The sequence below is a fragment of the Sebastes fasciatus genome, chromosome 15, assembly GCF_043250625.1.
Source record: "Sebastes fasciatus isolate fSebFas1 chromosome 15, fSebFas1.pri, whole genome shotgun sequence".
Taxonomy (NCBI): domain Eukaryota; kingdom Metazoa; phylum Chordata; class Actinopteri; order Perciformes; family Sebastidae; genus Sebastes; species Sebastes fasciatus.
In genome coordinates this window covers 16,172,732-16,198,499 of record NC_133809.1, presented here as the reverse complement: position 1 = coordinate 16,198,499, position 25,768 = coordinate 16,172,732, and the positions used below count along the sequence as shown (strand labels likewise).

At 41.2% G+C, this 25,768-nt stretch overlaps 1 protein-coding gene across 2 annotated transcripts in view; it reads left to right on the top strand.

Moving 5' to 3' along the window:
* Positions 1 to 25,768, top strand: part of myo10l1 (myosin X, like 1) — a 58,201-nt gene that overhangs the window by 18,362 nt on the left and 14,071 nt on the right. The window contains exons 3-24 of one of the 2 annotated variants that reach the window (XM_074660764.1): positions 11,973 to 12,131; positions 14,283 to 14,470; positions 16,244 to 16,378; positions 17,661 to 17,785; positions 17,950 to 17,963; positions 18,083 to 18,167; positions 18,336 to 18,442; positions 19,523 to 19,652; positions 19,729 to 19,847; positions 19,942 to 20,088; positions 20,186 to 20,286; positions 20,447 to 20,513; positions 21,271 to 21,363; positions 21,462 to 21,530; positions 21,632 to 21,714; positions 22,182 to 22,284; positions 23,434 to 23,514; positions 23,628 to 23,752; positions 23,889 to 24,021; positions 24,144 to 24,250; positions 24,344 to 24,659; positions 24,784 to 25,629. In XM_074660764.1, the coding sequence (XP_074516865.1) occupies positions 11,973 to 12,131; positions 14,283 to 14,470; positions 16,244 to 16,378; positions 17,661 to 17,785; positions 17,950 to 17,963; positions 18,083 to 18,167; positions 18,336 to 18,442; positions 19,523 to 19,652; positions 19,729 to 19,847; positions 19,942 to 20,088; positions 20,186 to 20,286; positions 20,447 to 20,513; positions 21,271 to 21,363; positions 21,462 to 21,530; positions 21,632 to 21,714; positions 22,182 to 22,284; positions 23,434 to 23,514; positions 23,628 to 23,752; positions 23,889 to 24,021; positions 24,144 to 24,250; positions 24,344 to 24,659; positions 24,784 to 25,629 (3,333 nt within the window). Of the gene's footprint in view, positions 1 to 11,972; positions 12,132 to 14,282; positions 14,471 to 16,243; positions 16,379 to 17,660; positions 17,786 to 17,949; positions 17,964 to 18,052; positions 18,168 to 18,335; positions 18,443 to 19,522; positions 19,653 to 19,728; positions 19,848 to 19,941; positions 20,089 to 20,185; positions 20,287 to 20,446; positions 20,514 to 21,270; positions 21,364 to 21,461; positions 21,531 to 21,631; positions 21,715 to 22,181; positions 22,285 to 23,433; positions 23,515 to 23,627; positions 23,753 to 23,888; positions 24,022 to 24,143; positions 24,251 to 24,343; positions 24,660 to 24,783; positions 25,630 to 25,768 lie in introns of those variants that run through there. The other variant, XM_074660763.1, reaches the window with a different exon arrangement.

Sequence of the window (25,768 nt, the reverse complement as noted above, 5' to 3'; positions counted from 1 at the left end):
AAGATAAAGAGCGATGTGTGAGTGTGTGCTAACGCGCTGTCGGAGAGAAGAGAGAGCTGAAAGCGCAGCTGGTACCCGTGTACTGATACTGCAGAAAATGAGAATTGGAACTGTTAGATAGACTCTGAGATATTTTTGACAACACTACATTGCAAAGTGCCAAGCTGCAAAATGTCAGCCTCTGCCATTGCCATTTCAGAAAGGTTAGATGTGTGTTGCTTATTTGATGGGATATAAATCATGTCAAGTCTCAAATCTTTGACACTTGACTTGCAAGTCAAAAAGCAAGTCTTTGTGGTCTTTTTCTATTTATGCTAAATACAACAGCACAATGCGGTTGAAGATGGATGGATGGACAACAGCACAATGGCCAAAATCACAAAAACACTTATTTTTTAATGGAAACATTGATGCACTGGACGTCCAATTCAATGCATCAAAGCACAGCAGCATGGCACTCAAGTCCAAGTTTGAAGTCTCAACTCTAGTGCAAACTTTTTTTAACCTTTCTGTATGTGATCCATCCATCCATTGATTCATCCATTTTCCATAACCGGGGGTGCAGGACATCCTCCCCCAGCCACATCTTCTAGCTCCTCTTGGTGTTCAAGGTGTTCCCAGCCCAACCAATACTGATAGTGATATCTGATTATTAACGGCCCAGTGTGTAACATTTCGGGGGATCTATTGGCAGAAATGGAATATTAATTAAGTATGTTTTCTTTAGTGTATAATCACCTGAAACTAAGAATCGTTGTGTTTTTGTTACCTTAGAATGAGCCGTTTATGAGTCATCCTCTCTCCACGGAGTCCGCCGTGTTGCACCGCCATGTTTCAACAGCAGCCCAGAACAGACAAACCAAACTCTGTTAACTTTTCCCGCTTGGGCTGCAGTCAATAACGTTATTCGCTCCCGTCGCCGCTGCTCTCTCTTTCTCTTGCTTCACTACTCACTTCGTATACACACACTCTCTAAGCACTCTACACTTCATAACAACTGGCTAGAGAGGGCCATTTTTTGCGTCACCACTGTAGCAATCCTACACGCTTGGCACATGAGAGAAGTTATAATCTGAAACCTCACCGCTAGATACCGCCAGATCTTACACACTGTACCTTTAAAGGGACTATATTTATAAATAAATGTAGCGGGTCGCCACACATGCGCGCTCACATATGCGCGTTCGCGTGTGGCCGCTGCCTCTCCAACTCTGCCTGCCTTCCTTCGCTCAGAGAGCGCGCGCGTTCTCAGCTCGCTCCACCTCTAGACGTGAACGCGCGCTCACTCCACACTGCAGAAGAGTTAGTAGCTCTGAGAATATCTAGTGAATGCACAGGGGATGTTTGTGCAGAAAAAAAATGCTGCAGCTCCTCCAGACCAACAGAGGTTTCCCGTGTCTTGTGAAGTGACGGAGCTCCTCAGCTAGTAACGTTATCGTCTCGTTACCGACCGGATGCCGGTGTCTCCCTGCTCTCCCCGGCTGCGGGCGGAGAGAGCAGGGAGACACGCTGCAGAGCCCCGCGGCATCAGCCTGCGCTGAGGCAGGAAAAGCCAACACTAAGATCAGATTTAAATCATGCTCATGGAGAGACCTTCGTCTGGTCAGCTAACATTACTGCCAAGCAGGTGAAATATAGAGTGATATTGTGCTTTTAACTGACGTGTGTCGCCTCACTGTTTTGCGCGATGCTCGTTCAGGTATATTTAGAGCGAGCAAGCGCAAGCTCGACGCTGACTTTCGTTGATTTCACGGCCACAGGTGTCGCTGTTAAGAAGCATTTCTGAAAGTTACAAATAGTCCCTTTAAAAGAAATCTGATTCTGATATAGCAGCCAATATTCATTCAATCTGGCTATTAAAGTAATGTGACCATTATATGTACAGATCCAAACATTTTTTTATTTGTCAGTGCTTTCTGGTGGACAAACTTTGTAACGGTGACACTGTTTCCAACTTAAAAACAATATTTGACATTTTCATACTGCATTTTCATACTGCAGTTACTTATCAGCTGACATATACAGATAAATATATATCTGCAATAAGCCAATATTCTGGCTGATTTATTGGTCAGGCAATACAAGAAGGTAATCCTTCCTTAACAGATGCCTGAACTACTTAAACTTTCTCCCTTTCAATGTGAAGGAGCTGCATTTCTACTTTAATCTCCATCATTTCAATCTTCCTCCTGTGCAGGAAACTCAATTCATTTGCTTGTATTTGCATCGAACTTTCAAATGAGGTTTGGAAGGTAAATCTAAAAGAAGGTAAAATGAGCTAAAAACTGATCGGTAAAACCTTGGATCACGCACAACTATCTCATCCATGATCCAAGGTTTTAGCTTTCCCTTTTAAGTCTGTACTGAGTAGATACGATTAGATTATATCAGATTAGATGAAACTTTAATGAACCTGTAGTGAAACTGGGTCAGCAAAGAACTGGATATAGATAAATATAGCATATAGTAACAAAAAAGTATAGTAACAAATAGATGGTATTAAGATACAGAATATAATGAATGAACATACTGATAAAAAGATAAAAACTAGACTGTTGTAGTCACGATAAAACAGAGCTCCTACTGGCTTATAAAATGTGCCTATGATGAAAGTAGAGCTGAAACAAGTAGTCAATTAATCAGTTAGTTGATTGATACATCACCTTGAGGGCTGCAACTAACGATTCATTTCATTGTTGATTAATCTGTTAATTATTTTCTTGATTAATCGATTGGTTGTTTGGTCTATAAAATGTCCGAAAATGGTGAAAAATGTCAATCAGTGTTTCCCAAAGCCCAAGATGACGTCCTCAAATGTCTTGTTTTGTCCACAACTCAAATATATTCAGTTTACTGTCATAGAGGAGTAAAGAAACCAGCAAATATTCACATTTAAGAAGCTGGAATCAGAGAATTTAAAAAAAAAATTCTTAATAAAAATTACTCAAACAGATTAATCCATTCTCAAAATAGTTGGTGATTCATTTAATAGTTGACAACTAATCGATTAATGGTTGCAGCTCTAATCACCTTGGGCTGCAGGATATTATAATGGCTATTTTTTTTTTACTATTTTATAGACACAATAATTAATCACCAGATTAATCATTGATGAAATTAAACATTAGTTGCAACCCTAGATTAAAGTTTATATTTCTAACCTCGTATTTAACATGTTGAGGCATTTCTGTTCATGACAGAGATCTTCCTGGCCTGGTTGCCATGGATACGGTCACAGAGTTCGTTAGCATAAGGCTCGTCCTTTACATATGCTGTAATGGGGATGTCCCGATGTATCTTTATAGGACACATTTACACCCACACAGGAATGTCTTGCATATGGGAAAATATATAGATACAGACAGAAGTCAACACAAGACTAACACACACCCGCATCCCTACACTTAATCTGTACACACACACACACACGAACATGCATGTATACACACACAGGTTACGTTAGCGATGAGTTATAGACAGTGTGTGTTACGTGACCTGGATTTCAGTAGCTAGCGTGAAAGCCGCAGCGAAAGCTCACGCGAGCACAGAACATGCTGCAGGGATGTCTTACTCCTTGTGCGCACACACAAAAAAACACACATGCAGAAACCACTCTGTGAAATGCGCCTAATGAAAAGTGCAGAAACGACTTGTTTGGTCTGATTTGGCACATAAACAAGCTGATGTTGCTGTGTGATCTCCTGACCCACATTCCTCTTCACAGTTTCATATTTCTAACCCACTGAGGACCCCGTAGTTACTCACTCGCTTAGTATCATATAATGAGATTAACTTAATATGCAATATCTTGCCTTCTGTCTGTCTCCCACCACCATGTCTCTCTGCAACGTCCCTTATCTGTGGAAAATGAAGCAGAGATCCCCCTTGGGGTGGGATGACTGTGGGTTTGCCAAATCTTAAAGGATGATGACATACGGAAGGTGTTATACACCCCGGTGCTGAATGGGTGCTGTCGGGCAGAGAAGGCATTAACGGGGCTTAAGCTCGTTGTTAACATCCTCTTCTGGTAAAGGAAACAGCAATAGGATACACTTTTAGAGGTGTACAACACAAGTTTGGAAGTTCTTCTCAGTGATGCCAGGGCTGCTGGTGTGAAAAGCCAGGCTGGTGTTGTTGACAAATGTAAATCAATAAGTGAATGATTTCAGATAACTTAACTTAAAGGTGCTAAATTTCAAATTCAGAGCATATCTATGATTGTGTGATTGCCTCCACACGGCTCTCAACATGGCGACAGCAGATGCTGACAGAGCTAACAGTGTTAATATGGGGGGGGGGGGGACCGGAGGGTGGGTGTTACGCTCCCGCGACGATGCCGTCGGTCGGGAGGATGTGATCAGCGGTAACCACCGTATGAGTGCAGTGCAGCGCGGCGGTGATTAGGTAGCCAGTGGGGCACACACACTGGGACTAAAAGCACATTACCACCAGATCCGGTAATGGAGGGCGTCTCAACACTTTCCATTCATTTCCTATGGAAAGCAGGAGAAGAAGTCGCCCATTGCATGGTGGGAGTTTTGCGGCGAGTTGGACGGGGTCTGTATTTGCATAAAATCTCTATGCAAATGAGCCTGTCCAGTAATGCGTCTGGCTCACGAAACTTGGACCAAGCTCAAACTAGGCGATCTAAAATGTTTTCAGAAGTAGGTTTTGGTGGATTGCATAGACGAAATAACAAAGTTTACGAGCAGGCCGCCATGTTGTTTCCTGTTTGAAGCAGCAAGCAGAAAACCAGGGACCAATCAGTTGCATTCCACTATAAGGTATGTCACCGCTTGAACGGCCAGTTGAGTGTTGCAGCGTGTCCCCTGGTGTCCTCGCCGGATCTGGTGGACATGTAGCGTTAGAAGCACGTGCGGCCGGACCGGCTACGTAAACAAAGCACAGAGAAGCTTGGAACAACACACACAGAGGAAGAGTGACTTCATTCTGGATATCATATATAGAGCACCTTTAACATAACTTTCACGTAAAGAAATTTGCTTTGTTTGACCCATTGCAATATTTGCCGTTGCAAAGGGTCCGATGCAGGAATCTGTTTCAGTTCAATAACCTGGCTCCTGTAGCAAGTCCTGAAGAGCTCACTATAATACTTTGGTTTGAAGATAAAGTGACTTGCCCAGCACTTCTAGCTGCAGCTGCTCCTTTTGCTTCTAATATACTCTGATCTGAGGGGTCAGATCATACAAAATACCTCCTCAGTGTTCCCCAATCCTAAACTGACCCATGGAGGTCTGCCAGATCTGATCCAAGGTCAGTGAGGAGAGCTGCAGGTGTGCACAGTAGGCTAACGTGTGATACTGTATCTTGCACTGAATAGAGGTCTGCAGAATATATAGGTCACTGTGCCCACAGCTCCTTCTCTCTCTACGCTCTATCTTTATCCCTCTCGTCCCCTCTCCTCCTCACTCTGGCTGCTGCTAATATGTGAAGTCAGATGAAGAGGCTTGTCTCCCCTGGCTCTCCTCCTGAATCATGCAAAGCAGCTTCAGACATCAGAGGGCTTTACAGGAAGGCCATTCCATGCACTGGATATATGAGTGTGTGTAAAAGTGTGTTCATAACCAAAGCTATTACAATTCATCATGAGGGGGACATGAATATCTGGACCAAATTTCACGGCAATCTGTCCAGTAGTTGTAGAGACATTTCATTCAAAACCACACATCGAAGGAAAAGTCAGGGGACAGTGATTGTCTTTAACAAATTTCACGGCAAACAATCCGTGGTTTATTTCAGTCTGGACCGACCAACCGATCAACCGACTGACATCCCTATAAACCTTCTTTACGCTGAACATGGGCACTGTAGTTTATAAAAAAATATTGCGATATTAAGTTATGTAATACTGCATCGATTCTCAAAAACACTCGATTTTTAATTATTAGTGTACATGATTAACACACTTTATTTAATTTGCAAAGATATGTGGGCATTAGCCCCAGACATCTTCTGTCTGGATAGGTTCTTGTTGTGTGGAGTGGACACAGGCACTCTTAAGGAGGAAACTCATTAGGCCTCATTGAAGAAAAGTGGAACAAGGCAACGCATATAATTCGCACCGGACCGGATGTGCATATTTGTCAACTGCACCTTTTCACTCCACCATTTCCGGCTTTAACACCAGCGTTATCGAGAAGCTTCCTCTCCCATACTTCATATCAGTGAGAGATGTAACACTGAAGAGAAATCAGAGTTGGTTAACCATGCTCTACTTCTACATTACTTTCTCTCTCCCTTTCAGTCTATGTAAGTGTTTCTCAATGTTTTTCTCTCACTAATTCCATGTCTTTCCTCTGTTTCTCTCTCCAATAATGAATTATTGAATATGAGGTATCCCATTTTAGACTCTCTGGGTAGTTAAACTTGAGTGTGTGCTTCACATATACAGTACAGTTTGTATGTGCCTGTATCTTTTGTGTGTGTGATAATGTGAGCCAAGAAGCACAGAATGTGTGTTAAAACCCACCAGAGGGCAAGAAGAAGACGGAGACGTCTACAAAAAGCTTTTTTTTCTCTTCCACTTCAGCTGCATTTTATTTCTGTCACTGACATACTTTCTCACTTCATGGCATCCCTCCTCTCTCTGAATCATCTGCATCTGGGTTGTCCCAAATGGTTTTCATGGAGCATGTCGGCTTTATCTGCTGTTAAAGGCCTTTATATTTGAAAGCAGCTTTGGCATTAGACGCAATTGTAAAAGCCAGAATTGTAGCCTAGGCATTTATTTGATTTAATCTGACAGTTTAATGTCCCAAGTTTCTTTTTCCCAGAGAGACCACCATTGGAGATAGATCCTTCTTAAAGGGGCACACGCATCATGAGCAGTGGGCAACCTCCGGGTCTGAGAAGTGAAGCCAATGTGGAAGTGACTTAAACCAGCATTCTTTCTAACAGCCAGCAGGGGGCGACTCCTCTGGTTGCAAAAAGAAGTCTGATTGTATAGAAGTCTATGAGAAAATGACCCTACTTCTCACTTGATTTATTACCTCAGTAAATTGCAGTGCGACCAATAAAGGATTATCTTATCTTATCTTATCTTATCTTATCTTATCTTAGTTTCAAGTCTTTTTCAATACAGCATGATGTTCATTTAGTAACTTATGGTCCCATTTAGAGTCAAATAGACCATAAAGCAGGGTATGCTTTAGGGCACGACTTCCTTGTGATTGACAGGTCGCTACCACGGCGTTGTCCGGTCTGGGAGTTGTCTGCGTTTTCGTCTTAAAACTTTAACCCTTTCACAGTGTGTTTTCAGTTCATGAAAGTTAATTATAACCTTTTTGGTCGCCTAAAATGTCTTATTCAGCATTTGGTTGTACTTAGCTCCACCCTCTTGTATCACTTCTGGTTGCAAAAAACCAAGATGGCGATGGCCAAAAACAAAGATGGCGATGGCCAGAATGTCGAAATTGAGGCTTCAAAACAGCAGTTCACAAACCAATGGGTGACGTCACGGTGACTACGTCCACTATTTATATACAGTCTATGGTCATGAGGAGCACTCAGCATGTGAAAACAGTTGGTTAATGTCATCTGTGACTCTGGAGGGAGCTCTCTTAAGTCAGAGAAAATAACCTTGATGATGATTGTCCCCCTGGCACTGAGCATTATGACAGTAAATGGAAGGAAATGACACAAGTGGAGGTGAATTTTGACCAACCAGGCCTCCATTTCAGTTGTCCTAGTATCCTTCCTCCCTTAAACACATTGAAGAGAGTCAATTGTCATTGCCTTATCTTCTGTTGCACTATAATTTACCCTTGATTACAATGGCATGCTTGACTGTCTGATTGACAAGGCTCTCGGTAAACCTTCAATTACAGGCAGGCGTCTCAGATTGAGCCATTTAGGCATTACAGTCTGTGTGAGTGAACACACAGGGATCCATGTACATTAGACAGGCAGATCAGAAAGACTTGCAGTAATAAAGAATAAACAAGCTGAAGGGGCCCATCAGAAATAAGCATGGAGGTTACAGGAACCAGCCATATGGAGTAAAAAAGGAGAATCGCGGGAAGAAAGAGGAAGTTGTAGGAGGTTGAAATGTGGCCAGGCAGAAGAGAGAGGGGTAAATTAATGAAGAGTGGGATGATGTGAGGGAGACTGAGAGAACAGAGAGAGAAATGACAAAGAGGGGGAAGGGATAAAAGAGGAGTGACATACAAAGGGAAAGCGAGATGAGAGAGACGGAGAAGTGATGTTTGAGACATGAAGGCATGCAGGGAGCGAGAGGGGCAGAGAGAGATTTAATAGGGTGAGAAAATAAAGAGAAAAGCCTAAAACGAATGGACTTGGATGTAATTTGAGGGACTTTTGTTCTCACAGATTCATCGTGGTCTAGATGTAATACAGTCAGTATGAAGGAATATCTCTGCGTGTTTACAACTGTCCAAGCCATGACTAACGATAAACGACTAGCTAACGATAAAATAACAGAAATTCTAGCATTACTAATAATTAGTAAACATTATTGATGATCATTTAATTGTTTGTTAACAGTAAAATAACTATTAACCAAGTTTAATTAACTATCAATTTGCCATTTATAAATTATGGTTATTATAAAGTGTTACCGGTCACTGTTGAGCTCTACATCATCAACTTTTAAGCAAACTTAGTTAACAGTAAATTTTGAATTCTAAACTTTGAATTATTACAAATAATAGCTTAAAATAAACTTGAATTAACAAGTTGTTGTTGCTGCATTTTTGCACGTTTGCAGCTAGTAGGCCTACTGGCTGCTGATACTGACCCTGCTGCTTTAACACTCATGTATATAAGTAATAGTGCTCGGCTAGCAACACGTCAGTGCCTTGATTTATTGTAAAAAGGTGAAGTCAGAGTCAAGAGGACGGGGTCGTAGTGAAGGGGAGAGCTACGTAAGTTATGCTCTCTCTAATGGAGGACGAGGGATAATTGGGTCATTTCATCACAGCTGAGTGAGCTCAGAAAGGTTAGTGTCTTGATGCGTTAGACCCTCGTCAACAGTTACCAACAGTATCCACAAGACGTTTATACTTATACAAGACATGAGAGAGAAGATTAGGAGTGCACAAACAACACACATAGAGCACTGGTTTCTATTTGTGGGCCACAAACAACATTTTACGTGCAGACATGTTTGCGTAACGATGATACGCTGTGAGTTTGTTCGCCTTGAGAGAGAACAGTCTGCACGCAACAGCTCTGTGCAGTGGAAGACGCTGTTAGTGGAGTTAAATAGATTTATTTAAGAACAAGATGTCTGAACGCCTACAGCGCAGCCCCTCTGCCACCCTCAACAGCCTCCCAACACATCTGTTACAGCATCACACACACACACACACAAACACACACAGGGTGGAGGATGGCTGTGAGACTGAGATGACATATTAACAACCCAGTATTGGAAAGGCCGAGGTTTCTATTCTTAGACAAGTTGATTTTGCTGGAATGAATGAACGACCTTTATGTTGATTAATTATCTGTGTGTGTGTGTGTGTTTGGACTGTAGGCTATACAGGAGAGAAAGATTGTCGTAGCAGCATGTGTGTGTGTGTGCCTGACATGAATACACACCGTCACCTCTCACGTCCTGCCAGATCAGATCTGTTACTCTCTCTTCTTCTCTGCTTCTTTTTCCTCTTCCTCTTCTTCTTCTTGTTCTTCTTCTCCTCCCACAAACGGGTTCCCCACCCGTCTTGTCCCATGCTCTCCAGTTGCCATGGCGATGGATGACATAGATGAGATGGGGGTCTGGTTAGAAGAAGCTCTGAATAATCATCATGTGTATTTTCGTCATGTTGCATCACAATTAGTCTGTTCATGCTAAAAATGGAAAGACCTTGCAATGTTGGCATCTTTTTTAAATCTGCTTGTGAACACATTGTCTTCCTCCTCACTCTGAACAAGATACCTTTGTTACACATCACTACAGGCATGACCACTGAAACTCAAGTGTTATATCTACTTCAGAGGAATTATTGTGACATATTTAATGATTTTTATTTGACCTTGAGCACACACAATGCCAAGTAACACCAGCCTAATACACAGTGCAATGCAGTCCATCTTAATGCAATACAACACAGCACATTACTCAGTTTCAGTGTGTGTGATATATTACAGGGGAACATCACTTTAAATGGATAGTTCAATATATTGGGATGAGAAGATCGATACCACTCTCATGTCCGTACAGTAAATATGAAGGGCTGCACAATTAATCAACATTTTTATCGAAATCACTATAAGACCTACTGCAATTTTCAAATCGCAGGATGAGAAGGAAATCACAATATTTGTTGAAGGCAAAATTTGTCAAAATACCCTTTTAAATTAAATATTGTGGTGCTGCGTAGATGTCCTGGCCCAGACATCATAATCTACAGACTTAAGAAAACATCTTTGTTTGGTACAGATCCCCACAAAAATCACACCATCATTATTTTTTAATATGTTTTTCAATGAAAATGAGAATGATGTAAAAATGATTATACCCTCTAATATCGCAAATCATATTGCAGTTGCAATATCAGTCAAAATAAATCGCAATTAGATGTTCAAAATTCTTTCAAAATCGTGCAGCCCTAAGCTACAGCCAGCAGCTGGTTAGCTTAGCTTAGCATAAAGACTGGAAACAGGGGGAAACAGCTAGCCTGGCTCTGTCCAAAGCTAATAAAAGTCTACCAGCACCTCACTAATGAACACATACTGTATCTGATTTATTTACTTTAAAAAAAAAAAAAAGTTTAGTAACAACAAGTAGCGGTGTTACCTAAAATATTGCTTTTCTTTGCTATTTACAGTCCCAGTTTCATTTCATATTATAACTAATTGGCCTTTTTTGGTCAAACTACTGTTTCCAAGGTCAAGAATGAACTCATCTAACAAGACAGTTTAAACCGTCTGAACAGATTTGAAAGTACACTGTTAAGAATGTCCCAGTAAAATAACAGTAAAGAACTGGCAGCAGGGTTGCCTTTATGTTACTGTAAAATTAACATTATTATACTGTCGCTGAAATTTACAGCTTTGTACTGTTAATGAAAAATACAGTTTGAACTGGTTGTTTTTTATTAATTTCACAGTATTTTACAAGTTAATTTACTGTTTAAAGATACATTATATAGCTGTTTTTCACCTTTCTTTTACATTATCTTACTGATTTGTTTTAATGCACTATTTAGGTTGTATTTTTTACATACATTTTAATAAACATTATTTTTTTCCTAGATGAATAGCAGGTTACAGACATAGGAATAGTCACACTAAATACAATTAAAGGCACTTTTTAGGAAAAAGGCTATAATAGACTTGTTGACACTTTTCCCAAAATGTGTGTCTATAGCTGTCTACAAGCACAGAATGCAAACCAGAACAACATGTGAGTGAAGAACAATAAAGCTAATTCACTGATTTTACAATCATGTACAATGTACAAGCCTCACATGTGCAGATCAGGTCCCAGAATTAAAAAAAATACTGCATGAAACTGTTACTGATGATACTTTAAACAGTTGATCAGCAGTAAAGTGCTGTTTTTTAAGAATGCATTATAGTTCAGTTAAAAAACAGCCTATGAGCGTAATTTAACAGGTTTTCTTTTGTATTAACAGTAAAGCACTGTTTTTAGCAATAACAGGTTAATACTGTTGAAATCTGTAAATTAACAGCAATTGTTTACAGTGTATTGACTGTTTGACCCCGAGGAAGACCGCTGCACGGTCAATACGCATTAGGCTTATTTTTAAAATCATTACTTTAATGATGCAGTGTACCTTGACTGCAGCAAAATCAGGTGTGTTTTCTCAAGATTATTGAAAGCCATGGTGGGAATTATAGGTAATGATGTGAAAATAGATAGACTGAGGTAAAAGTGGATACGCACAAAAACAGGACTATAACTTGTGTAATTCAACACATTTAGAAATGATAAATGACAGTCTGTACGTCTTGTTGTCCTCCAGGTGTTGTACCTGCAGACGGCTGAGGTTACCAGGGAGCAGGTGTACGCTATGGACCAGTCCAGCATCGACGGGGTGGAGGACATGTCGGCACTGGCTGAGCTGCACGAGGCCGCCATCATGCACAACCTGTACCAGCGCTACCAGAAGGATAACATCTATGTAAGTGCATTCACACGGACGCATGTGTGTCTGTAAGTATGTGTGAGAGGGTGGATGTATGTGGCCAAGCCTGTGTGTGTGTGTACATAATGTTTACGTCTTGATGTATTCCAGTAATCTTTACATGCATGAGGCTTTTAGTGGGAAACACAAATCATCTTATTAGACACATCTACTCTGAGTGGAATAGGTGGAGAGACGGAGAGAGAGGCTTATAAAGTGAAAGTGTTGCGGTTAAAAGAACAAACTAAGCTCTACTTCTTTAAAGGGCGTGTCCATCTGCGATCTTTTTCATTTTTTTTCAAATGGAAACGCCCACTCAGTTTGAAAATAACTAAAAGGGTGAGTTTGGATTTTTTTGAAGTGGGGTTGTATGTATACTCCCACGTTCTGCGAGGTAGAGTTACTGTTTCTGTGAATGTAGTCTGGTGGCTTTGAAGAGAGCGATTTAAAGGGTTCAGTTTCCCGTCGGAAAGGGCTGTCTGACGGCGAGGTAAAGCGGCTGTGGACAGGAGCAGCACAAAAAAGTTTTTTGACGGTGAACTGGAGCCGTTATATCGCGGTCTTCAAAGCCGCCAGACTCTATTGACAAAAACAGTAATTTCACCTTGCAGAACACGGGAGTTGTTGGTCTACTGCTGCATCTATCGGTTAGTTTGTTTATTGTGTGACTTTCTGATCCGAACTAACGTGGCGTCCACGAAGCAGTACATTGCTTAGCTTCCGTGCCGATGCTCCTGTCTGCTTCTCCAAACTCGGAGCATGCCGACCGCCATCTAAGTATATGACTTAGTGACTCTTACTGTATGTTACGTTAATACACTGACTAAGGATGTATATATACTGTATATGTAGCAGCGTCATCAAGCAGAAACCTACGTCAGGTCACGTGGGAAAAAGTTTTTAGAAGGGCTTGGGAAAATAGCATTTTGACGCTAAAACATACTTTGACCAAAATTTGAATACATGAGGAACACCACTGTGGAGCTACAGATTGATATAAAAAAACAAAAAACAAAAACAGAATATGGACCCGCCCTTTGTTGTAATCCTTACAATTTTAATCCTGGTTGATTTGGCGACACCCGCTGATGACAAACAATTACACTTTCAATGCACATTTTGCAGTATAGACAGAAACTGAATGGCAACACAATAAAAGGACAAGAAAGAGTAACAAAAACATGCATGATTCCTGTTGGTTTTCGTAGTGTAGCATCAAACTGCTTGCCTGTCTTTCTCAGGTCCAATAATTGACTCATAGAAATGAATTGCTGTGATAATTTGTTTATGTCTGTAATGAATAGAAGCATTAGCTCATGACCATAAAACTCTATTACCCAATTTACCTTGGGGGTTTCATCTCACCCACTGACCATTGATGACATGAGAAGACTATAATCTCTGTGTGTGGTCATAAAATGGATATTAAATTCAATTAAAACATTTTAATCATGGTGAGTTGAAAGTCAGGATCTGGAAAGCCTGAAAACCTGAAAGATTACCAGACAACAGACCAATAACAGCCTCCCTGGGTGTGACCTAATCTAGATGATGAAATATTGTCCATACGTGGATTTCCCTTAAGCTGAAGAATTTACCCTGCGTGGGTGGGTCAGTTTTCTGTGTCACAGTGTGCTTGTGCATTTATGTGCATTATGTGTCCTTCAGCACAGTTTAATATAAATGTAGTACTCAAAATGCACAGGCAGGGTAATATGACACGATGGGAGGCATGCTGACCTCTAGTTTTTTTTTGTTTCTAGCGCAGAAAGCAAGGTGACTGATACAGCACAAACAGCTCAAAATGGAAATCTAACCTCCATCATCTCACTGATTTGACCTCAGCTTTCTAATAAAAAATATTGTCACTTGTCCCTCCTACTGTCAGATCTCCACCCTGCTGTGTTCCCTTATCCTCCAATCCAGATTAATATCATCACAAGGCTGCTTGACAATTTCACACATTTTTACCGTATGTGTTCCTGACAGCTTGTTTTTAGCATATGTGTTAGTGCTTTTACTGTAAGTGTGTTATATCTGTATATTTTAAACAGAGAAGAACACAAAAATGAAATAAACAAAGTATACCAGTAGCTCAAAAATCATACAGAGACAGAACCTGAAATGTCACTTCTTGGCTGTTTTCAGACCAATATCGGCAGCATCCTGGCGGCCGTCAACCCCTACAAGCAGATCCCAAATATGTATGACCAAGAGAGGGTGGACCTGTACTCCAAGCACCACATAGGGGAGCTACCTCCGCACATCTATGCCGTGGCCAATGAATGCTACCGCTGCATCTGGAAACGCCACGACAGTCAATGTGTCCTCATCAGGTGAGTTTCAACCACGAAGGAGGCTATTTTGATAGATTTTTCCCCTCAAATTCAGTCTATCTCCCAATCCATCCATTTCTTAAATCCTATGTCACATGGGACTGCAGTCTATCCCGGCATGCATTAGGCGAGAGGGTCATTCCGTTTTTAGAAAATCCAACAATTCCTACTGTCCCACTTACCCAGAGTTATACATGCATTTTTTTGTATGTCTCTGAATGTCTGCCTTATTTGCTTTCATCAGCAGTTAATAGAGAGGATCGATACCACCCTTATGTCTGTTGCTAAATATGAAGCTACAGCCAGGAGACAGTTAGCTTATCCTGGCATAAAGACACATTTACACTTTGGGTTTTGTACGTTTTAAACAAACAAGATATAATGTGTTGATTAGTGAGCTTTAGAAGTGCTGGTAGGTGGATCTTTTCCACCCATTTGTACTAGGAGCCTATACAGAGAGAGGTAGAAAACATAGACTGTATAAAAAGATGGAACACATGACAAAAACTGACCAAAAGTGAAGCCCCTGGTGGCTGGCTGCACTATAGGTCATAAACCCCGCCCCCTCTGTGTTAGTGGATGGAACATGAGCCAAACTAAAAAGTCAAAGTACATGTGAAATAAAATTTCCCAAAGATGGTCTCTGTCATTTTAGGCAGCTCTTATAACGCTGATGTATGTTCAAGTGTTCATTTTTCAGACAAGTTTGGTTTTAAATTGACGCTAGGCTATAAAAAGGGGGTGAGACTCATGGTTGACAGCTGTGATTCTCTCTAGCTACTAAGCTGTGGCCATGCGTGTGATTGGTTTGGGCGGGTGTGTGGGCGGGACCTTGATACCGCTGCACCCCCGGCCGTGTCTAGAAAGTAACCTGTATCTTGCAAAAACTGTCGTGAGACTCGCTGCCCAACGACCTATTCCAACTTTAACCATTAGAGGACAATGCATAACCTTAACCATCTCGCCAGAGTTTTGCAATTTGCGTGTTACCATTTAGACATGACCGCCTCCACCCCCCAATCACTACTGCGCAGACTCTGGCTCCAAATGACGTCAAAATCTCAAGACGGCAGCTCAATCAGATGTTTTGGCTTCACTTTTCTACAGTGGGAGGAAGTGGAGATGCATCGTCCATCTTTATATGCAGGCTACGATTTTTACAGTTCGGGTTTTGTACGTTTTAAACAAACAAGATATAATGTGTTGATTAGTGAGCTTCAGAAGTGCTGGTAGGCGGATCTTTTTCACCCGTTTGTACTTGGAGCCCATACAGAGAGAGGTAGAAAATGACAATGAAAATCAAGGTGAAGCCTGAAGGAAGTAGACTAGCATTCCCCACGTCTCAGACATATTGATTTTAGTGGTTGTTTGGGGAGAGAGACTGAGCTGAGATCAAGCTCAAAGAGATACGAAGATAGACAAGAGGATGAAACTTTCTGCCTTGGTGATGAAAAAGAATAATCGGCATCCCTCCACCAATAAAAGACGAGAAAAAAAAACACAGGGCGAAGTTGGTTAACTGCTCCTGGCCTGCTTGGCTAATCTGGTCATGCTTTCAATTACACTCAGGCTTTGTCTCTCTTGATATCCTGATTGAGACAGACTGGGAGTTAATGCAATATCTCTGAAGCTATCAAACCCCAGTATCAACTAAACAACCAGACCAAGTTAAGATATGGAAATGTCAGAGAAGGTCACAGTGTGTTTAATTAAATTGTGTGTGTGTGTGTGTGTGTGTGTGTGTGTGTGTGTGTGTGTGCGCGTGTACTCCAGTGGTGAATCAGGCGCAGGGAAAACGGAGAGCACTAAACTGTTGCTTCAGTTCCTGTCGGTGATGAGCCAGAACTCAGCCGGTACGCCTCCATCAGAGAAAAGTACACGAGTGGAGCAGGCCATCGTACAGAGCAGGTATGAGCAAAATGAAGATGACACACTTTACTTTTCTTTTACTGTTACTACCAGAGCTGTTCTTCAGCATTTCGCAAAATGTCAGATTCAAGTCTAGAGTCATTCGAAAGGAGTCCCGGTCAAGTTTCAGAATCAGAAATACTTTATTGATCCTTGATCATTGGGGGAAATTGGGTTACGTTACAGTTGTTCCATTTTAGAATCAAAATATATATAAACATAGAGAAGTTGTAAGAAAAATAGAAATAAAGTATTGAAAAATGTGTGCATTTTACTACAATATATTACAAAAATAGCAATAAATATGTAGAAATAGAAATAAGAAATATGTAAAAAGAAATATACACTGTAAAAAGTAAAAGAAATATGTAAAAATAGTCGTGTAATAGAAAATAGGACTTAAAGACATTCCCAACCATGTCATAAGTTTTACAAAAGTCTTAAAGTCTAAATAAAGTCATCAAAAGCAAATCTTTAAGCCCTCTGAATGCTGACAAGGGCTGCAACTAACGATTATTTTCATTATTGATCAATCTGCTGTTTGGTTTCGATCAATCTTTTGGTTCGTAAAAAAGTACAAAAAATGCCTGTCAGGGTTTCCAAGGAGACACCTTCAGAAATCTATGTTTAACATCCCGAAACCCAAAGACATTTAGTTCACATAAAACAGAGAAACACTGACGTTGGTAGCATCAAATGTTTGGTATTTTTGCTTTAAAAATGACTAAAACGTGTAATCGATTGTCAAAAATAGTTGGCAATTAATTTTCTGTCGATCAACAAGTCAGTTAATGGACACATTTTTGCAGCTATTGAAATTACACTTTGAAATGTAATATTAATGTTTCTACATCTCTGAGATCAAGTCCATTCAATGCATCGCTTTAATAATGAAATATTCAAGGTGTGCACCCATGCAAGGCGGTTTTATATGTCTTTTATTGTTCCAGCAAGTCGAAAACTAAGACTTGAAGGATTTTGTTGTCAAGTTTTAAGACAAGTCAATCCTTTAGGGAGCCAGTGAGTAAATCCAGATACTGTGGGAGCGATAAGTAATCAGTGTATGTCGGCTACGGGGCACTAATGGATGATGATGTTAATATGAAGCAGAGTATTGCTGAAAAAGAGCAGTAAAATAATGTTGCTTTTGGAAAAACATAATGAATGGATAATGAATGGCCTCTGCAGCACATGGCCGGTGTACTATGTTCTATACTGCATGAACAGATAAATTACAGACAAAATAAAAAGCACTAACTGCAGGTTTTTCCTCTCTGTGAAGTCCGATCATGGAAGCGTTTGGTAATGCAAAGACGGTTTACAACAACAACTCCAGTCGCTTTGGGAAATTCATCCAACTTCACTTCTCTGAGGGCGGCAACATCCAGGGAGGCTGCGTCATTGACTGTATCCTTATATATATATATATATATATATATATACAGTATATATTAAAAAATGTGTTTATTTGTATGAAATGTGCCAGAACTTGTATGTGCTTTTATTATTATTGAATAAAAGGGTGTGCTAAAGGAGTATAATTGTTGTTTCCTTGACTCTCTACCTTTCAGATTTACTGGAAAAGGTAATCAAGCCCGCAGCCTGCTCATATCAAGTTATTCAAATTAATTTGGAGTGATTGTTATAGTTGCATTTTGTGAATCATGATGAAATGTCGCTTTGCTGCATTGATTTTTGTTGTAGAACCGAGTGGTGCGACAAAACCCTGGAGAACGGAACTACCACATCTTCTACGCTCTGCTGGCAGGAGCTAGCAAAGAGCATAAAAGTAAGGAAACGCACACCAATGTTGTTGTGTCAACTGGTGTTACAAAGAGAAACAGTATATAGCAGCAGATAACATTATAATCAGACTACATCCACATAGTGTAAGTGCAGTTAAGTATCTCAATGTGCATCTCTCCCTGCTGACATTATATTATATTTCCTCTATCAGACCTGTACTTCTTGGAGGAGCCTGTCGAATCTTTCCACTACCTCAACCAATCAGGATGTATGAAGGACAAGAGTCTGAATGACAAAGAGCTATATATCAGTGTTATGGTCAGTCTTTTCTTTGTTAAGAAGATTCGAGTTTTACAAACATTTTCCCGGGGACAAAAGCTGCTCTGGAGGCAGAAATCATCAAACTAGAAGTTATCCGTATTACTAGAAATTATTTTTGTAATTTGAGCTGTCTTTCTAGGTTTACACTAGTCACACTACAAGACAATAGCTGTCTATGCATGTTAGTAGTTAGACGATGACCTTCCAACCTTACAGCATTTTTACCTCGGCCAGGTTGTTTTCCTTTTTTTTTCAGCAGGTTATGAGCAGATTTCCATTAAATTCATAACACAAAAGGCATTTTTAAGGACAACAATTTAAACTGTGATCTGAATTTGGGCGTTGTTTAACCATAACTACAAAACTAACAGATATAGAGACTTAATTCCAAACCCTAAGGGATGTTTGCAGCCTGCAGCTTTAATCCATTAGTTGTTTGGTCTATAAGATGTCAGAAAATTATGAAAAAGGTCGATCAGTGTTTCCCAAAGCCCAAGATGACGTCCTCAAATGTCTTGTTTTGTCCACAACTTAAAGATATTCAGTTAACTGTCACAGAGGAGTAAAGAAACCAGAAAATATTCACATTTAAGAAGCTGGAATCAGAGAATTTAGACTTTTTTTTCTTAAAAAATTACTCTAACCGATTAGCAATTAGTCAGTTTGCGATTAATTTAATAGTTGACAACTAATCGATAGATCGTTGCAGCTTTAATAAAATACAACTGACAAAAATTATGTTCCCAAAATGTCCCCAAAATCTGCACCCCCTCCTAGATTTTGAAGAGTCTTCTTTGTAGTTGTTTCTTGTATAAAAAAAAACAGAAAAAACATGCATTGCATCTTGAGGTCAATATTATTTCTGCCCAAAGAGCAGCTCCATCTCAGAGCAATGTTTGTACAGTTGAAATTTGAAACACCATTTATCAAACCTCTGTAAGTGAGCGCATCGATGCAGAATCAGCTGCTATACTACTGTGTATTCTTTTTGTCTTCTTAGCCGCTGAGATAAAAAATGTTGAAAGCACCTGTCCGTTGGACCTGATCTCATTTACTGTGCTTTTTGTCTGCGTGTAGGAGGCGCTGAAGGTGTTGGAGTTCTCAGAGGAGGAGATCAGAGACATGTTTAAGCTGCTGTCTGGAGTCTTACAGCTGGGAAACATCGAGTTCATGACTGCAGGAGGAGCCCAGATCACCACCAAGCAAGGTCAGTGGTGTAAAGTGGGTTTGGAAAAGTAAAAACTGTGTTGCAGAAGTGTAACACATCTTTGTACATCTTTCAGTGGCCACTAATGCCAGCGAGCTGCTGGGCCTGGACGCCTTCCAGCTGTCTGAAGTGCTGACTCAGCGTTCCATAATCCTCAGAGGAGAGGAAATCTGCTCGCCACTCACGATAGAGCAGGTCAGCACACACTCGTGTACATCCACACATTTATTCTCCCCCTCCCCATCCATCTATGGCTCTTCCCGACACACTCACGCTCTCATCCTTACAGGCCGTAGATTCCCGGGACTCTGTTGCCATGGCGTTATATTCCCAGTGTTTCTCCTGGATCATCCTCAAGATCAATCAGAAGATCAAAGGGAAGGAAAACTTTAAATCCATCGGCATCCTCGACATCTTTGGCTTTGAGAACTTTGAGGTCAGAACTTTGAACTGTTTAGCTGGAAGAAGCACCATAGTAGTTCATCCACACACACACACAGATCTGTATATGAGATATGTGTCTTCGCTTCCAGGTGAATCGGTTTGAGCAGTTTAACATCAACTACGCCAACGAGAAGCTTCAGGAGTACTTCAACAAGCATATCTTCTCCCTGGAGCAGCTAGAGTACAACAGGTGCACTCCTACATACAGTATATCCATCTACACACCTGCATTTTTGCTGATTTGTCTGAGGATCTTTTGTTTCACCAGTGTTTTGTTGAGCATGCAACAGGTTGTTCACTGGTATGAAGTTATTTTTCCATGTATAACTGTTTGGGGTTACTCTCCACAGGGAAGGTGTCCAGTGGGACGCCATAGACTGGATGGACAATGCAGAGTGTCTCGACCTTATAGAGAAGGTAGGAAAATGATTTGTCGTAACTTGTAACATGAACGGTGTTTAGAGCTGTAATAATGTAACACACTTACTGAATAATTTATGCAAAAGTCTGTATATAAAACTACTTTAAAAGATATTTTTTTACTAGCAAAATCTAACAAAATATTCTGTTTCAATCCATATTTGTTGGCGTTTAGCCTTTCAAAAACAACATTTTCACTGTGGTCAAAAACTTGTTGCTCTCCCGCTGGCCGCACACAAAGGGAGGCTCGCACCTGTATTAACGGGGCGGTCTAGCAGCGATCTAACAACACCATAAATTACATTTTATTTAACCACAATAACAAAATATTTATTCGGGCTCTGACACAAATGTTGTTTAATATTGACGAAACTGACGAGTTCTATTCATTAAAGAAAGTTGATTTTAATAAAAAAAGAAAAATTGAGGATTTTGTTTGTTTGTTTTGTTTTGAAAATCGGTGGGGAACCACTGAGTTGGTGCATCAAATGTTTCAAAATCTGTGTATCTTGTGCACCTGGCCAGGAAGTTTAAATATTGGGTTCACATTAACATAATGATTTACTTCAGCATCAGCTAGACAGACTTTTATAAATCAGTGTTGGGTGGAAGTGAGTTGAAATAAAGGCTGTGTTGGACGCCTCAGATGCTCTCTGGGAACTGATCTAATCATATTGGACTGATGTTTTAGAAGGTGTTGCTGATTTCATAAAGCCGATGCAGTAACAGGATGTTTTTTTCTTCTTTCTCTTAGAAACTGGGCTTGTTGGCACTCGTGAATGAAGAGAGTCGATTCCCCAAAGGAACTGACTTCACTCTGCTGGAGAAGTTGCACAGCAGACACTCTGTGGGTTATTATTATCAATAAAAAAGTTGAGCTACTGTGCTGGTATGAAACGTTGCATTATATTTAATTTTTTGTGCTATTTTCCTGTTTTCTTGCAGACAAACCCTTACTACGTCAAGCCCAGACTTGCCGATCATCAGTTCGGTATCAAACATTATGCCGGGGAGGTGAGTGACGTACAACTGAGCCGCTTCATGTCGTCAACATACTGTATTTGTTATTGTAGTGAAGTCTGGGGTATCATGATGAACCTGTCTGTGTTGTTCAGGTCCTGTATGATGTAAGAGGGATCCTTGAGAAGAACAGAGACACCTTCAGAGACGACATTCTCAACATGCTCAAGGACAGCAGGCAGGACATTCACACACATTCAATCACAATGAAGAGTTTATTGGAACTGTAATAAATCCTGGGATTGTTTTAAGTAATTGGTTTATTTCAGTCATTCAAAGAAGAGTTTTTGAGCTGATATGAATCATCTACAATGACTAGTAAAAAATGTTCATTGTTGGGAGAAAACTATATTGCAAAGTCATCGAAATGTCCATGTCTTTGAAAAATGTCAAGAAGCAAACAGGTCTGAGGATCATTTAAACCCCCAAAAATCATCTAAAATGTCAAGTTTTCACCAGCAAGCGATATAATGTGAGTTATACAAATAGTATCGAGAAACAGTTTATACTTTCCTGAAAATGAAAATTCAGCTATAGTGGATTTCTGTACATGATTTTTTTTTATCGTCACCAGTATTTCCACTGAAATAATGTATCATATGTGTGGCATAGTGTGTAATCCATCATGTTTCTGTTGCCTCTCAGACTGGACTTCATCTACGACTTGTTTGAGAAGGTCGGCAGCAGGAACAATGAGGAAAAGATGGGAACGGCCAGACGCAAACCCACCGTGAGCTCCCAGTTCAGGGTGAGTGAAGCGAGCAGTTTAAGACGATTAGATACCCAACGTAACGAGCAACTCATAACTAACAGTCTAAAGCAGAGGTTTGGGAGGCGGGCCTCTTCAGGGGGCTCCAAACACTTTCAGGGAGGCTCAGTGAATAAAAGTGAAAACATATTACATTAGTTATCAAAAGATCACATAGAATAACCTAAATGTGTGGGATTTTTCAGTCTGAAGTCAATATAAGGCTATCTTGGCTCAAATTTTGAATGTATATGGGATCAAATAACATAATTTGATCCCATAGGGGAGGCTGTGGCTCAGAGGGTAGAGCAGGTTGTCCACCAATCGGAAGGTCGGTGGTTCCATTCCCGGCTGCTCTGGGTCACATGTCGATGTGTCCTTGAGCAAGACACTTAACCCCAAATTGCTCCCGAAGGCATAGCCATCGGTGTGTGAATGAGTATTTAGATTAGATCCTGATAGGCAAATTTGGCACCTTAGTAGCCTCTGCCATCAGTGTATGAATGGGTGAATGCTGACATGTAGTGTAGAGCGCTTTGAGTGGTCGGAAGACTAGAAAAGCGCTATATAAGTCCAAGGCCATTTACCATTTTACCATAGGCATCCAGGAATTGAGCGAAACTAATCAAGTAAACTAAGGGATGTTGAGGGGGCGCCTCTTTCCAAGCTTTGTCTGAGGGGAGGCCCACAGTCTCAGACTTTGAAAACCCCTGGTGTAAAGAATAGTTGTGGATTAAATGAAGTGATTTGACTTAAAAATTTCATAAATTAGTAAAAATGCCCATCATATTTTCCCAGAGCCCGAGATGATGTCTTAAAATGTCCTGTCACACTCCAAAACTCAAAGATATTCACTCTACAGTGATATATAACAGAGAAAAGCAGCAAATCCTCACATTTTAAGAAACTAGAGTATTTTTCCTGAATGGATAAACGATTATATCAATCTATTAGCTGAAAAACACAATTATGTTTTTCAGCTAATAGATTAATAGACCAGTTATTTCATGAGAGTTAAAGACTATTTTTGAAGTGTATTCCCCTCTGAGACATAAGGATCGTTGAAAGAGTTACTATTGTAATTTTGCTCACTGCCATAAGAAAGCAATGCACAAATATTTTATTATTTTCCTTTCTGTGCTTCCTCAGGACTCCCTCCATGCTCTCATGGCTCTTCTGAGTGTTTCCAACCCGTTCTTCATTCGCTGCATTAAGCCCAACATGAAAAAGGTCAGTCAGTTTCTGTCTCAGTTCTCAAATCCACCTTAATGCTCTCTTAAAGCCTGATGGGCGATCACCTACTGAAGTTCAGTGTTAAATAATCCTTCTTCTTTTACTTGTAGAATCCCAGTGTGTTTGACCCAGAGGTCGTCCTGAACCAGCTGAGGTATTCTGGGATGTTGGAGACTGTGAAGATCCGTCGGGCCGGCTTCCCCGTCCGCAGAACTTTCAAAGATTTCTACAATCGGTAAGTGTCTTTAAATCTACCTTTATCTTATCTTTTATCTCATTTGTCTGTGTGTGTTTGTGCAAGTGTCTCTGAATTTTTACCCTTTTTGTTGAGATCTCTCTTTTGTTTGTCTCTCACAATTTGTCCCTGCAAGGTATAAAATCATTCAGAAAGAGAAATCATCATCATCATCATCAGCAGCAGCAGGAGATGATAAAAAGAGAACTACAGACCTTCTAACCAAATATGACAAGACCAAGAAAGTGTGGCAGTTGGGCAAGACCAAGGTGAGATTTAGCAGTTTTTGAATCACCAGCACTTGTAACAATTCATGATTAATCCATCATTTAATACGTTTTCTACATTGCATTAGACATCTTCATGGTAACCTTTCACCTTTATCCTGCAGGTGTTCATGAAAGAGGCTCTGGAGCAGCGTTTAGAGAAAGACAGGGATGAAGTCCGACGCCAAGCTGCCATGATAATTCGAGCCCACCTACTCACTTTCTCTGCCAAGTAAGACCCTCTTACAGATAATAGGAACTGACATTTATATATGCCAGTTCTTATTCACTGTGGTTTATGTTTTTTTTTTCATTTTGTCCACAGGAAGCACTTCAAGCTTGCACGAGCCAGCGTCGTCACCCTCCAGAAACATCTAAGGAGGCACATCCAACGCAGGCGGTACGTGAAGCAACGCAAGGCTGCGCAGGTGCTGCAGAGACACAGGCGAGGTCAGGTGGCGCGTACGCGAGTTCGAAAACTCAGAGAGGAGAAGAAGAAGAAGAGGGAGGAAGAAGAGAAGAAGAAACAGGAGGAGGAGAAGAAGACGGCGGGCGAAGGGGAGCAGGAGGGAGTGAATGAAGGAGCAGAGAAAAAGACAAAATCGTCAGAGGCAAAATCATCAGATGATAGTTCTACCCCAGTATGTTTTCCCTTTACCTCTAAAACACTTGATGTTGCATCTTTTTCTCCTCCCGTTCATTTACAGAATAAAGTGTAAATGTTGATGCTTAATCGGCTCCTTCTCTTCTCCTCTTCCCGTCTAGGGTGAGGCCCAGCAGATGGAGGAGATCCTGCAGTTGGAGCGAGAGATCGAGCGTCTGCAGAAGAAGAGAGAAGACGAGGTGTCCCAACTGTGCGAGTCCTCCAAACAGGAGCTGCAACTGCGCCGCGACGCTGAGATCAAACGGATGAAGAAGGAGGCGTCCCGCAAGGCCACGGAGCTCATCGACCTCCTGAACTTCAGCGGCGTGGACCCTTCGCTGGGAGCAGTTGCAGCCAAGCCCGCCGCAGAGGCAAAAGCTCCAAAAGCTGCAAGTGCCAGCAGAGGTGCGTCTAAAGAAGAGGAGGTAGACGAGGGGTTTCATGCTGAGGAGGAGTGCATCCCTCTCCCTGACTTCCCTCCTCCCGCGGAGACAGACGCTCCCATTGATCAGGACATATTTGCTCACCTCCCTCCTCCCCCGCCTGCTTTCGCAGAGGGGACAGTGCCTCCTGCACCACCTCCTCCACCTCCTCTCCCCGCAGATGGTGTGCCTGTCGTTGGAATTCCTCCACCTCCTCCTCTCCCTCCACCTGGAGATGGCTCCACTATCCCTCCTCCTCCTCCTCCTCCACACCCAGGAGAGGGGGAGAAAAAAGATGGAGACTCGGAGAGGAAGGTGAGCATGGTGGAGAGCCTGGGGGACGGGGAGGAGCCCATCTACAGCATGCCTGCAGACACCGAGTCAGATTACGACCAGGAGGAGGAGGACGGGTCCGTCAACGCCGGAGACGACAGCTCTGTGTCCGGGAGCAACCGTGGCAGCGCCGCCCCGACGGACGAGGAGCACCCGAGGAAGTCGACATGCACCAACACCAGCCACGAGTCCTACAGAGGCAGCTCCGACTCTGTGAGGACACATACTTACACGCATCCTCACACGCGTGCACGCAGATATGTATGAGCAGCTATGCAGTGAATAATTAAAAAAAAATTAAAAAGTTACTGTATTGTTTAAAAAAATCTGATGATTTAATTTACTTTTTTCT